The 14,091-nt window shown below is 43.7% G+C and overlaps 1 protein-coding gene across 1 annotated transcript; it reads left to right on the top strand.

Moving 5' to 3' along the window:
• The first annotated feature begins 747 nt into the window (after positions 1-747).
• On the top strand, positions 748-12,861 carry LOC112258473 (interleukin-3 receptor class 2 subunit beta). The gene is made up of 13 exons (XM_024432866.2): positions 748-1,070; positions 1,349-1,478; positions 1,606-1,766; positions 1,965-2,119; positions 5,943-6,087; positions 6,417-6,552; positions 6,743-6,897; positions 7,292-7,425; positions 7,618-7,801; positions 9,569-9,665; positions 10,341-10,410; positions 11,074-11,183; positions 11,299-12,861. Exons 1-13 carry the CDS (start codon positions 968-970, stop codon positions 12,092-12,094), a joined length of 2,376 nt encoding a protein of 791 aa, XP_024288634.1. The 5' UTR covers positions 748-967; the 3' UTR covers positions 12,095-12,861.
• The last annotated feature ends 1,230 nt before the right edge of the window (positions 12,862-14,091 follow it).

A 14,091-nucleotide genomic window follows, 5' to 3' on the forward strand; every position in this document is an offset into this window, starting at 1 on the left:
CAACAGACCGAACACATTTGGCATGAGTCTTGACGTTTCCTCGCACATCATAACTTCTTGGAAATAGAACAACAGAATTCACTGAACACTGAATAGGAGACTAGGCGAGAACAACTTAAGTTGTATAAATTAGCTTATATACAAGTGTTAATTTTTGGGGATTCTTACCATCTCTTTGTATTTTAACCTCTATCCCACAATGTATTCTTAGAATGCTTATTTAGAAACGCACGCACAGACACAGACACACATACACAGAGACACACACACACACACACACACACACACACACACACACACACACACACACACACACACACACACACACACACACACACACACACACACAGTATCTGATGGGGATTTCTCAACGCCACTACAGTCACAACTCTCTGCCACTTTGTTTTCATGCTTCTCTTCCAAAATGTCTGTGCCTGATAGAAGGACATCACAGTGAAGACAGTACCACAATCATAAGAAACAGAGGCTATGTCCAAAATGCCACCATAATATAAAGTTCTATACTATTGACTAGGTCCCATAGGGTAGTGTGCACTATACATAGGGAATAGGGTGCCATTTGGAACACATTAAGCCAGAGAAAGCAAACGAGGGTGAGACGAACGGATGTGTGGTTACAGCGGATGGTGGGAGGAACATCAGAGTCACTTAGTGAAGAATATACTGTAAGTGAAGTGAGTGGTAATGATGTCATTTTTTCCGAGAATTGTGATATTTGCGTGTGTGTGCACGTTCATGAGAGAGAGAGAGTGCGTGAGTGAGTGAGTGAGTGAGTAAGACTTTTGTATCTGAGCCATTTTTCTCTGAACTCTGACAGGTATAGCAGTCAGTCCACATAATGCGGGCCCAGGATGGTCTAGATCTAGAAGGTTAATTACTGAGACCCACCTGCTGAACCTTGTTCTTCTGCTCCAGGGGACCTGTCCTCCTGCGCTCCCCGGGAAACATGCTCCTCTTCTGGATGTCTTGTGGATCACTTCTCCCTCTCCTGGTCCTTTGCAATAATGGACAAGAATGCTGCACCATCCAGGACAACACACAATATCATGGTAGGGTCTAAGTCTAAGACTCTTTTTTTAGCAGATATCGATGACAACAAAATGTATCATTTAGACATATGGTTAGAAGTTTAATTGTGGACATTATAGAAAGTCTCATTAAGATACAGACACTAGCACAACACTGCCACCCACTTGGAAATGTATTTTTTCCAGAAGTGATTGTAGATCATATTTTCTACCCATATAGAGAGAACTGTACACCATACCGCACAATGTGTTCTAATTATATTGTCTATATCCTTCTTCCCACTCCGTCTCTCCCATAGTGTCCCCTGTGCTTGAGTCCCTGCGGTGCTACAATGACTACAGCTCCTACGTCCGCTGTAGCTGGGAGGAGAGTCCACACCCGTCCTCACAGCCGTTAGCCCTATACTACTGGGACAGCCCTGAGAACCGGTAAGGATAGAGCTGATGGGGTGATGAGAGGACAGAGAGAGAGAGGGAGGAAGGGAGGGAGAGGTGGACCCCAAAAAAACAATGTACTCAATGTTACTCATGTCTCCCTCTTTCTCCGACCCTCTAGTGAGTCCTTGTGTAAACCCTATGGTCAGCGAGCACTGAATCCCAGCAACATCAAGCTCACTGCCCAGTGTCAGTACAACACTAAATACTTTGGCATCAATACCAACCATGTCTTCTTCTTCAAGACCTCCTGTCCCCCTGCCCTGCTTCTGTCTAAGAATGGTGAGTTTAAACATTGCAGGACACCTGTCATAAGTCATTGGTTCTCAATTATTTTACATTTACATGTTTCATTTTAGTTAGAAGTTAGCTAGCAGATGACCAAAGTCAGTCAAATATATATAGGGTCCTATATCTGTATTTGACTATTCATGTATGTGTTGATTTGTTTTTGACAGTGTGTACATGTGTGTATTACAGTGAGGGTGCGTCCACCAGTCCACCTATCACCGAAGCTTGTAGAGAGAGGGGGCTGTTTGCTCAGCTGGAAAAGCCCCTACCCCCCATCATCCCTCTTGACCCCCACTCTCAACTACCAGGTCAACTACAGGAGGTCTAACCAGGATGACTGGACAGTATGTACTGGAGTAACAAACAATTAGCTTGAGTGCCATATCTTGTTTGTGCTATATATTGCCAACTCATTGTCAAGGACAGCAGGCAAAAAGCTCAAACAAATCTGGGACCAGGTTACATACAATGTGCTCTTAAAGACTCCTATTCATCTAACGCATGTGCTTCTGAATCATCATAAATACAGTATACACTCTTAGAAAAATGGGTTCCAAAAGGGTTCTTCGATTGTCCCCTTAGGAGAACCTTTTTTGGTTCCAGTTAGAACTCTTTTGGGTTCCATGTAGAACCCTCCAGGGGAAAGGGTTCTACGTGGAACAAAAAAGTGTTATTCAAAGGGTTGTCCTTGGGAACAGCCAAATAACCCATTTAGGTTCTAGATACCACCTTTTTTTCTAAGAGTATTAGTAAACATATTGCTTATGTTTTCCGACCCTCTTGTAAAAAAACATGCTAACTCTCAAGATCTTTCATCATGGCATGAGATATCCCCCGGAAAACAAGTACAAGTTTAGGGTAGTTTTGCTCGGTGACAAAATCATGAATCACTTCTTTAAAATGATTCATCACTACCCCTTTGCTTAATACCCAGTGGTATCACCAGAGTTTCATAACATTTGGGGGCTCAGTCCTGAAGACCAGGGGCTGAGGGGTTTGTGGGTGAGAAAAAAAAGGGCCTTTTCTAAAATCACTTCCTGTAATTTCCTGAAAATCACTTTATATGACTGGAGACATTACAGTAATATTTTTTTATACCACACAAAGTATCTAAATGTCAAGCTGCTAAAACAAACAACCCATGTCTTAAATGCAACAAAAAGATAGGCCAATGAAAAGAGTGGATACTCAGATCTTAGGTCTACAAGATGAGGAGGAAATTATAGTCCACCCACTTTCCAGTGTTTACTCACTAATCAGAATTGTTCCGCAAGTGTATTTTTAAATATTGTGAAATACCTTCTAGCTGCTGCCTGCTGTACATTGACAGCCACAACTCAACAATCAGCTGTTTTATATTTGCCGTAATCGCTCACAATGTGACAAAACACAATCTACAGCAATTATTTTAAATAATTATATCAATATTTCATGTATTTTTATAGAGACAAGGAGTAATTATATCATCAGCGCTATCAGCGCTATGGTTTCTTCCATGTGCTATGCTCCCACCAAGGCCAAAAAAATCAACACTTATTATTATTAATTAAATGGATTGTGGTCAGTAACCCCATATGAGGTTGTTGTATAGGTAGGCCTACTGTTACGATAATATTTTAAATAATCAAGCAGCAAATAGCCTAGCCTAAAATTACAAGAGAATCAATTCAGTAAATCAATGAAGCCAACAGTGGTTTTCAGCTATATTGTTATTAAAACAATGTAGGCCTTATGACTTTGTAAAACAATAACAACAACGAAAACATGTCAAATTACTTGAATAGACTATAAGGAAAAGTGTACAATGTGTATTCACATCAGTAGGCTAAGGGACTGAAATGCATCAGAAAAGTATTGGAAAGTTCAGGAAAACATCAGGGAAGCTCATCAGGTAGGCTATATAGGCCTAATATGTGTGTGTGTGTGTGTGTGTGTGTGTGTAGAGAACATCTGCATTACTTTTAACTGTTAGACTAATGATCATGAGCACTCAACTCAACTTAGCTAACATTACCTAGCATAATTGTAACCTAATATCCAAACAGAGATTCAGTGAAAACAAAAATCGGACATTGATTGATTTATCAAGATGAGTTCCCACATTGTCCCAATCAAAACGGTGCTGGAATGATCAGTTGAACACACATGGAAATGGCTTTACATTTATTATAGCCAGTGCTATTGTTTTAGGTAGCCTACCAGAGCACCATTTTATCAATTATTAAGCCATTTCTGAATGAAAGTTGGTACCAACATGAAACCTTTCATTCAGAAAATCCTAAAACACTAAATTAGGCCTACCTTATCATAAATTAGGCCATCATCACTGTCAATCGTGAATGATAATTCACGTGTTACAGGTTAAACGTCCATGCTGCATGCATGCCAACAGTTTGATCCCAACCAGGTTGATGGGAATATGCATTTTGATCTTCTTGAATATGTAAGTAAGGTTGGCTAACCGGCTGAACTAATCACATTTTAGAGCAGATAGAGTTAAACACAGCAACCGCATGAGCAAAAAAATGCTGGATTTCAAAATTGTCATATGAAATTACATTGTGTTTTTGGCATAACCGTAGCCTGCCATTATCATTTGATTATAGTTGGTTTGTTATGTAGAATACTAATTAAACATTAAGTGATCTTGCGAGACATTGCACCATTCTGAGAAATGGCTGCAGGAATGTCCACCACTGCAGAAATGTCCACCAGCACTTGCCAGAAAATGTCATGTTAATTTCTCTACCATAAGCCACCTCCAACATCATTTTAGAGAATTTGACAGTACGTCCAACCAGCCTCACAACCGCAGACCACGTGTAACCACGCCAGCCCAAGACCTCCACATCTGGCTTCTTCACCTGAGGGATTGTCTGAGACCAGCCACCCAGACAGCTGATGAAACTGAGGAGTATTTATGTCTATAATAAAGCCCTTTTGTGGGGAAAAAGACATTCTGGTTGGCTGGGCCTGGCTACCCAGTGGGTGGGTCTGGCTCCAAAGGGGGTGTGCCTATGCCCACCCATGTCTGCGCCCCTGGCCAGTCATGTGAAATCCATAGATTAGGGCCTAATGAATTTATTATAATTGACTGATTTCCTTATAACTGTAACTCAGTAAAAAATGTGAAATTGTTTCATGTTGCGTTTATATTTTTGTTCAGTATAAGTGGCGCATTCAGTTGACTACAAAAAAAATTCACACCATTGCAACAGCGCAAAAAATGTGGGGCTGACCCAAAATCCTGGTGACGTCCATGTTCTAGCTCGTCACGATCCTTACCAAAGATTACCACGCCACTATCTAAGACTGAGAGGATATCACACGGCAATAGTTGTAAGGGTTTTCCTGTGGTGAAGGAGAAGCGGATCAAAATGCAGAGTGGTGGTTATTCATGTTCTTTAATAAAGGAACTAGACATGAAATAACTAAAGAAACAATAAATGTGCAAAAACCTAAACAGTCCTATCTGGTGCAAACACAGAGACAGGAACAATCACCCACAAACACACAGTGAAACCCAGGCTACCTAAGTATGATTCTCAATCAGAGACAACTAATGACACCTGCCTCTGATTGAGAACCATACTAGGCCGAAACATAGAAATACCCAAAACCTAGAAAAACAAACATAGACTGCCCACCCAACTCACGCCCTGACCATACTAAATAAATACAAAACAAAGGAAATAAAGGTCAGAACGTGACAATAGTATAGAAAACAAATCCACCGGTGGGAGTCACATAAAGATCAGGTCTCTGTCGCAATAGTCTGAAGTGGTTTCCACCCTTTCAAATGCACTGATTCAAGCCACGGGATAGGTGGAAGCAGTTGGACAGATTCTTTCAGGAAGTCTACATTTACCTGTCCAGACCAGGTGCTTCACACTAGTGCAGATGAAGGGAAGGAAACAAAGAAAGGAACCCACTGGGGACTTAAATCAATGCTGATTCCATGTTATTTCAATGATGTTTATGTTCAATTATGTTGAACCAACGTGGAATAGATGTTGAATTGATGTCTGTGCCCAATTGAGATGCACACATAATGTGCGTGTCAAATGGCATCCTATTGCCTTTGTAGTACACAACTTTAGACCACAGCCTTGTGGGGCACTATGCCATTTGGGACTCCATATTCTTTGTCTGTTTCTCTCTGTGCAGGCAGTGGAGGTTCAGGACACCCAGCTGAGTGTGAAGGCTGAGGCTCAGGTGCCGGGCTTCCAGTATGAAGCCAAGGTGAGGGCAAGGAGGAAGATGGGACTGTGGAGCGAGTGGAGCCCCCTAGTGACCTGGTTGACCGAGGAGGGTGAGTGGAAACCCTACGTATACATAAACATACTCCATCCTCCGTCCTCCATAATGTAATGTCATACAACGAAATGTATTAGTTTCATGGCATTTTAATGAGTTTGTAATGAAATTGTAATGAGCGACTTGCGATGGCATGTGATTTGCCAGGGAGTTGTGATCGCGTCATGTTAGCATTGCTCAGTCGTGCATCAATGTCTTCTTTCCTTTTGTTCACTCCCGTCCTCCCTAATTCCCCCCCCTCTCTCTCTCTCTCTCCATCTCTTTCTGTCTCTCTTCCTCCTGTCGTCCTGTCCTCCTGCTCCCTCCCTCCCCTCCCTCACTCAGCCCCTATGCCAGGCCCCTCCAATGCGCAGTGTGTGTTGGATAATGAGACTGCGGTGACATGCAGTTGGGAGGTGAAGAGAGACCTGGCTCAGTTCCTTACCTTCCACCTGTCCTGCAAACACAACCACACTGCACCGTGAGTTAAGATCTGTGTGTATGCCTTTGTGTTTGTGCGCGCTGCATGCGTTCATGTGCGCGTGCCCATGGATGAGACTGAACAGTTGACTACACTTCAGTCTCATGGATGACTACTCTCTTTCACAGCATTGTCCTCCCTCTTCTCCATCCATCCATCCATTTCTCTCTTCCTTTCGCCATCTCTGCAGAGCCCAGAAATGCTGTGATAACACCATGGTCGGCGTTCCATCCAGGGGTCCAGTGCTAGAGTACAGCTGCTCCTTCAATGTCCAAGACTTAGAGCAGCTAGAGGTGGAGCTTGTACCCTCACGCAACAGCAAAACGTTTAAAACACACAAAAACAGTGAGTCATTTTCACACCGAGACAGGGGTGATATTTGGGGGAGAATAAAATCTCATAGCTGAGACTCAATTTATGATGATATTTGTTTTGATGCAAAAAAAGAAAGAAAATATACTACCTCAGTGATTGTGTATCAGTGCTGCCACCTGGAGTTTATATTGTGGTATTACAGGCACAATTTTCTAGAAGGTATCATTTCAGCCAGTAGTTTAGAAATTAGTGCTCATGGGCCAAAACGGGTCCCGGGAAATTGTGCACAACTGTGTACAACGTCATCCATTTTGTACGATATGTTACGTCCTGCAAAAAATAAATATATTCGTAAGTGCTTAAGATCCCGTTCAACTCTTTAAAGATTCTTGATGTCTGATTCTTGATGTCTCTCTCCACACAGTTCGTCCAAACCGTCCACTCAAAGTGCAGATAGAAGAGAGAGATGGGAACTGGATTCTAAAATGGAATCCGCCTGATTTTGATCTGACCTATCAGGTGCTCTATCAGGTGCAATACTGGAGTAATGAGACTCAGGTAGGATGATCCAAAATCAATGTCTTGTCATTTTCAGTATTACATTTGATCATCTCTAGTTCATCAGGTAAAGAACGCTCATCAAGTGAGATAGACTGTTGCAATTTTAAGCATCCCATGAATAGATAATTTGACAATGACTGATAATTCTACTGTGACTCACTTGGTTCTGTCCAACCTTCTCTTTTTCAGGAGGATACTACGTTCCTTAATGTCTCCCAGGGGTCCCGCTCGCTCTCCATACTGGGGGTGTCCCTGCGCCCCTCTGAGTGCTACCTGGTTAAGGTGAGAGCCCTGGTGGTTCCAGGAGAGCGTGATCCTTTTGACGGAGCCCCCTCAGAATGGACCGACCCAGTGGAGTGGACCACAGAACCAGGTAATGGACCTAGATGGTATCTCCTGGTTGAAGCAGGTTTTTAATAGTATTCTGATCTATTGTTGTATTCTATTCTAGCCTGAGAGTGTCTGTTTTTGCTATTATGCCAACTCCTTGTCACTCATTGTCATGTCAATTGCTGTATATGCTTGACAATGACAGCAATGGACTTGACAAGAGCACAAACTTGGACCAAGCTAATTCTGTTATTTTTTTCAAATAACTCTGAAAACATATTTTATCATCAGAGATAACCAGTCTGCACTGAAACAAGTACAAATGGTGGGATGTCAACCATATTTTATTATTTACAATTCATCTAGTCGTGCCAGCCATGCGAGTCAAAATAGCGGAGCTCTAAAAACTATAATGTGATTATCTATTCATGAGATGCTGAACGAAAAAGCACCAAAGTTCATATCCCTTGAAGAATGTTTTCAAAAACAAATGTAAAGACCATTATGTATTAAAGAGTGGGTTTTTCTTTGCTTCCATGTGTCAGTCTTATGTGCAGCCACGATATCTGCTTCCATGTGTCAGTCTTATGTGCAGCCACGATATCTGCTTCCATGTGTCAGTCTTATGTGCAGCCACGATATCTGCTTCCATGTGTCAGTCTTATGTGCAGCCACGATATCTGCTTCCATGTGTCAGTCTTATGTGCAGCCACGATATTTGCTTCCATGTGTCAGTCTTATGTGCAGCCACGATATCTGCTTCCATGTGTCAGTCTTATGTGCAGCCACGATATCTGCTTCCATGTGTCAGTCTTATGTGCAGCCACGATATTTGCTCCATGTTTCAGTCTTATGTGCAGCCACGATATCTGCTTCCATGTGTCAGTCTTATGTGCAGCCACGATATCTGCTTCCATGTGTCAGTCTTATGTGCAGCCACGATATTTGCTTCCATGTTTCAGTCTTATGTGCAGCCACGATATCTGCTTCCATGTGTCAGTCTTATGTGCAGCCACGATATCTGCTTCCATGTGTCAGTCTTATGTGCAGCCACGATATCTGCTTCCATGTGTCAGTCTTATGTGCAGCCACGATATTTGCTTCCATGTGTCAGTCTTATGTGCAGCCACGATATCTGCTTCCATGTGTCAGTCTTATGTGCAGCCACGATATTTGCTTCCATGTGTCAGTCTTATGTGCAGCCACGATATCTGCTTCCATGTGTCAGTCTTATGTGCAGCCACGATATCTGCTTCCATGTGTCAGTCTTATGTGCAGCCACGATATCTGCTTCCATGTGTCAGTCTTATGTGCAGCCACAATATTTGCTTCCATGTGTCAGTCTTATGTGCAGCCACGATATCTGCTTCCATGTGTCAGTCTTATGTGCAGCCACGATATCTGCTTCCATGTGTCAGTCTTATGTGCAGCCACGATATCTGCTTCCATGTGTCAGTCTTATGTGCAGCCACGATATCTGCTTCCATGTGTCAGTCTTATGTGCAGCCACGATATTTGCTTTCATGTGAAAAATGAGAGAATATAAAAATGAGAAAATAATATTGAAATGTGCTGAACACGTCGTTTGGAGGGTTCGGAGAGTGAAATAAGAAGAAATGAAGACTAGACTTGATGAAAGAAGCATACAGGAGCTGATCAAATGTGACTTTGTTCTCTTGAAGTAACGACCATCTCAATCAGTTCTCATGACAGACAGGAATATCCAGACACTAGTCAATTACTCATCGATGATCCTCAACTACATTTTCCACTCTTACATATGCATCTTTTGTCCCATGTCTCCTGGTAGCTTCCTGGTCCATCACCACCTTCCTCTACGTCTTCATCAGTATACTGGTGGCCATTGTCTTCATCGCTCTCTATGTTACCATACCAGCCTGTCACAGGTGATTACTCAGACTTCTCCAACTGTTTCTATTCTTTTTCTACCATTTTAATTCACCCTTCAAATCAAACTTTATTTGTCACATGGGCCCAATACAATAAGTGCAGACTTTACCGTGAAATGCTTGCTTACAAGCCTTTAACCAACAGTGCAGTTCAAGAAAAAGAAAATATTTACCAAGTAGATGCCCTTGTGTTATTACTAGTGTTAGAGCCAGTGCTTCCATACAGGTGTGGTCCCTGAGTTAATTAAGCAATTAACATCCCAACATGCTTAGGGTCATGTATAGAAATGCTGGGCAGGCCATTATTTTGGCTACCATGGCTATGGGAATACGATGACAATGGCCCTATCCACAGGGCACGAGTGGTCACTGAATGGGTTGATGAGCATGAAAACCATATAAACCACATGCCATGGTCTTCTCAGTCACCAGATCCCAACCCAATTGAACATTTATGGCGGCGCCTGAGACAGCGGTTTCCACCATCATCAACAAAACATCAAATTATGTCATTTCTCATGGAAGAATGGCATCGCATCCCTCCAATAGAATTCCAGAAACTTGTAGAATCTATGCCAAAGTTGTGTTGGTGTTTCCTTTATTTTGGCAGTTACCTGTCATTTCATTCATTCGTCCATCCCATTGATTCATTCGTTCATTTTCTGTTCGTAGGAGGGTAGTCCTGTGGGAGGTGTCTGTCCCGTCGCCCCTCAAGAGCAAGGTACTGGGAGAGGTCATTAAGGTAAGTCTGAATGCATCTGAATGGCTGAGTATTCAATCAGCATTATTCACAAAGCATCTCGCTGTGGACTACTCAGCTATTGAATATATGACAACTGCACTCATCATATATGACAACTAGACTGTGCACAAAGATCATTTTTCATAACCAATATAAATGACACTGTGTGTATCCAGGGCTGTGCACAGACCTTTTAGCGGGCAGGTGCTCAAAATGAAGAAAACAAATGGCGATTCATATCTCGAAATTCATAACATACTAACTGCCTCTGTAGCGAACATTTAAACATGCTTTAGCATTGGCCTATTTATTGCTGCAACAACACACTCACTTACAAGATTGTAAGCAGGCTAGTTACAGTGCCTCCAAAAGAAATGATTGACATCGGGAAAAGAGGGTCGGCTATCAGCTAATCATTTGTGTCGATTGATGAAAACCTGCTAGTTTGTGAACTTGACAATGTCACTTCGACTTGGGGGCAATGTGTTCAGAACAACAACCGACAAAAACTGTATACAAAAAATATACCGCCACCCAAAAGGGCGAGTGGGAGGGCAAAGGGGCAGCTGGGAGAGTAAAGGTAGACCCCTATCTGTGCACGTGCCTGTATGCATCTTTCATAGTTCATCACTCACAGATAATGGTATGTCCTCTCTTTCCCAGAAATCTCCTGATAGGTTGTTATTCCATGAGAGTGAGAGAAGTGAGAAGACCTACATCTGCAGGGTACAGACACAGGAGAGCAGGGAGGAAAACAGTCTCTGCTCCAGCTGGTAAAACTAGCTCATATCTTTATACTTATTTAACCTACACTATCCAACACTTATAAAAGATAACTCGTACACCTAGCCTCAATACTAACCCTTACCTCACTATGTTGTGTTGCAGCTCTTCAGATAGTCCATTGTGGTTGAACTCAGATGTAAAAGCAAATGGACTGTTCCATTCCATTACCAAGGAGGGGTGGAAGAAGTATGACCCAAACTCTTCCTCCCTCCATTTGCTGTCTGTGGACAGATCTGGCCCTCCTGCTCTAGACTCATCCGGCTTCAGCTTCAGTGGCCCTTACATCTTCTGTGGCGACAGTTCACCGGCGCCGAGTGAGTTTCTGAGTCTGGAGCCTCCCTGTGAGGAGTTCGACAACACTCTCTCTAACTCTGAACCCACTTCTCCGTCCTCCTCGGAGAGGTCTGCCCCATCCCTCTCGGAGTCGAGTGAGGGCTACGTGGCGACGCCTCAGGTCTGTGCTGGCCTGTCCAGATCAACAGAGGGAGTATCTGATGGTGTTACGAGCGCTGTAGTAGCGGACGACAGTAAGAACACTGGTAACAACAACGGCAACAACGACATCATGGCATGGCCCAAGTCAGCGCTCCTCCCACCCGGACCTAGCTCTATGCCCACCTGCTCACCACCCAGTGAGAATGAAGACCGTCCTCCAGCGTACACACCCCCAACCACCACAACCACCCCTCCCACCTTGCCCCCAGTGGGCCCTACCCTACACACCTCTGGGTACTGCTTCCTCCCGGCCCTACAGGCACTTGGGGGCTGGGGCCATGTGCAGTCTTCTGGACCACCTAAAGGGGGCAGTCAAGAGCAGCAGGCCTGTAGGAGGGAGATGAGGCAGGAGGAGCAGTGCAAGGAGGATCCATATGTCAGACTGTCCCAGCTAGCCACTTAGCTAACTAGCTAACCCCATCTAATGCTGGACTACATGAGGGACTACATGAGGGTCACTGTTCTCAATATGTGATCCATTCTAACACTAACACACCTGTCTCAACTAATCACAAGAGCTTGATTATTAGTTGGACTAGTTCATTCAGGTGTGTTAGTGTTGGAATGGACCACATGTGTGAAACTACTGATTTGTGGTCACTGAAGACTGGGTTGAGATTGAGAAACACTTCTATTTCTGGGAGGGAAAACTGTTGGAGCCTCAGAGAAGCCTCCCTTGATTACTCACAATGCCCAGCAGATGGCATCACTGTACTTACTGTGTATCTGTTGAACTCACAAGAGGTGGCCTATGGATTCTACTGTAAGGACTAACTACAAACACAGAAGCATACTGCAGTAAGCCATTCCTCTCTGGGTGGTAAGGTGACTGAGGGCCAGATTCCCAGGTTTCCACCACATCACATAGATGGTACATGTGTAACAGGGTGGCACTGTTGAGTTGGTGAACACAGCCTTATGCCTCTGTTAGTGCCAGTGGCTGTTCCTGTCGTTCCACAGCAGGGGTCGGCCCGCGGGCCACAAAGTGCTGTGTTACAGAATGCGAAGGGTGATGACTGTCTCCTGGTCGAATGTCATTCGTCACAAGCTTTGTAAACAACTGGTGTAGACTTACAGTGAAATGTTTAATTATGGGCCCTTCCCAACAATGCAGAGAGAAGAATATAGAGAAAAAGAATAACACAAGGAATAAATCCACAATGGTTATATACACGGGGTACCAGTACTGAGTAGATGTGTAGGGATACAAGGTAATTGAGGTTGATATGTACATATAGGTAGGGGTAAAGTGACTAGGCAACAGGATAGATAATAAACAGTAGCAGCAGTGTATGTGATGAGTCAAAAGAGTTAGTGCAAAGAGGGTCAATGCAGATAGTCTGGGTAGCTATTTGATTAACTATTTAGTAGTCTTATGGCTTGGCGGTAGAAGCTGTTCAGGGTCCTGTTGGTTCCAGGCATGGTGTATCGGTACCGCTTGCTGCATGGTATCAGAGAGAACAGTCTGTGACTTGGGTGGATGGTGTCTTTGACAAATGTTTTCCTCTGACACCGCCTGGTATAGAGGTCCTGGATGGCAGGGGCATACACACTACCCTCTGTAGCGCCTTGCAGTCGGATGCCAAGCAGTTGCCATACCAAGCAGTGATGCAGTGAGTCAAGATGCCTTTAATGGTGCAGCTGTAGAACTTTTTGAGGATCTGAGGGCCCAGGCTAAATATTTTCAGCCTCCTGAGTGAGAAGAGGCATTGTCGTACCTTCTTCGCGAATGTGTAGGTGTGTGTGGATCATGTTTATTTGTTAGTGATGTGGAACTAAGGAACTTGAATCTTTCATCCTGCTCCACAACAGAGGAGCGTGCTCAGCTCTCCGTTTCCTGTAGTCCATGATCAGCTCCTTTGTCTTGCTGATGTTGAGGGAGAGGCCAGGTCACGGACCTCCTCTCTGTAGGTGGTCTCAGCAAACTTAATGATGGTGTTGGAGTTGTGCACGGCCAAGCAGTCGTGGGTGAACAGGGAGTACAGGAGGGGACTAAGCACGCACCCCTGAGGGGCCCACATGTTGAGGGTCAGCGTGGCAAGCTTTTTGCTTTCTTTGTTAATTAAATGTGAGGACACATTTTAAAAATAGAGGGGAAAGATGTAACAGGGTGGAACTGTTGAGTTGGTGAATGCAGCCTTGTGCCTCTCAGTGCCAGGTGTGTGAGATTGTTGATTGTAATTAAGGGTGTGGCCTTCAGTATTTTACCTGGCTGTTCTTGTTGTTCTACAGATATGCATTACCATGAGAATTCCAAATTCTGAAGCATATCCGGGGATCTTGTGTTTATGGCAAGAATACCCGTATGCCAATTTGACCCGCTCTCCTTCACCCATGGCATGCCCTCCTGAGAGTATTGTGCAACATGTCCTGTGACCACGAGTAATTGATCTGATCTGT

This window comes from Oncorhynchus tshawytscha, linkage group LG09, assembly GCF_018296145.1.
Source record: "Oncorhynchus tshawytscha isolate Ot180627B linkage group LG09, Otsh_v2.0, whole genome shotgun sequence".
In the NCBI taxonomy this organism is placed as follows: domain Eukaryota; kingdom Metazoa; phylum Chordata; class Actinopteri; order Salmoniformes; family Salmonidae; genus Oncorhynchus; species Oncorhynchus tshawytscha.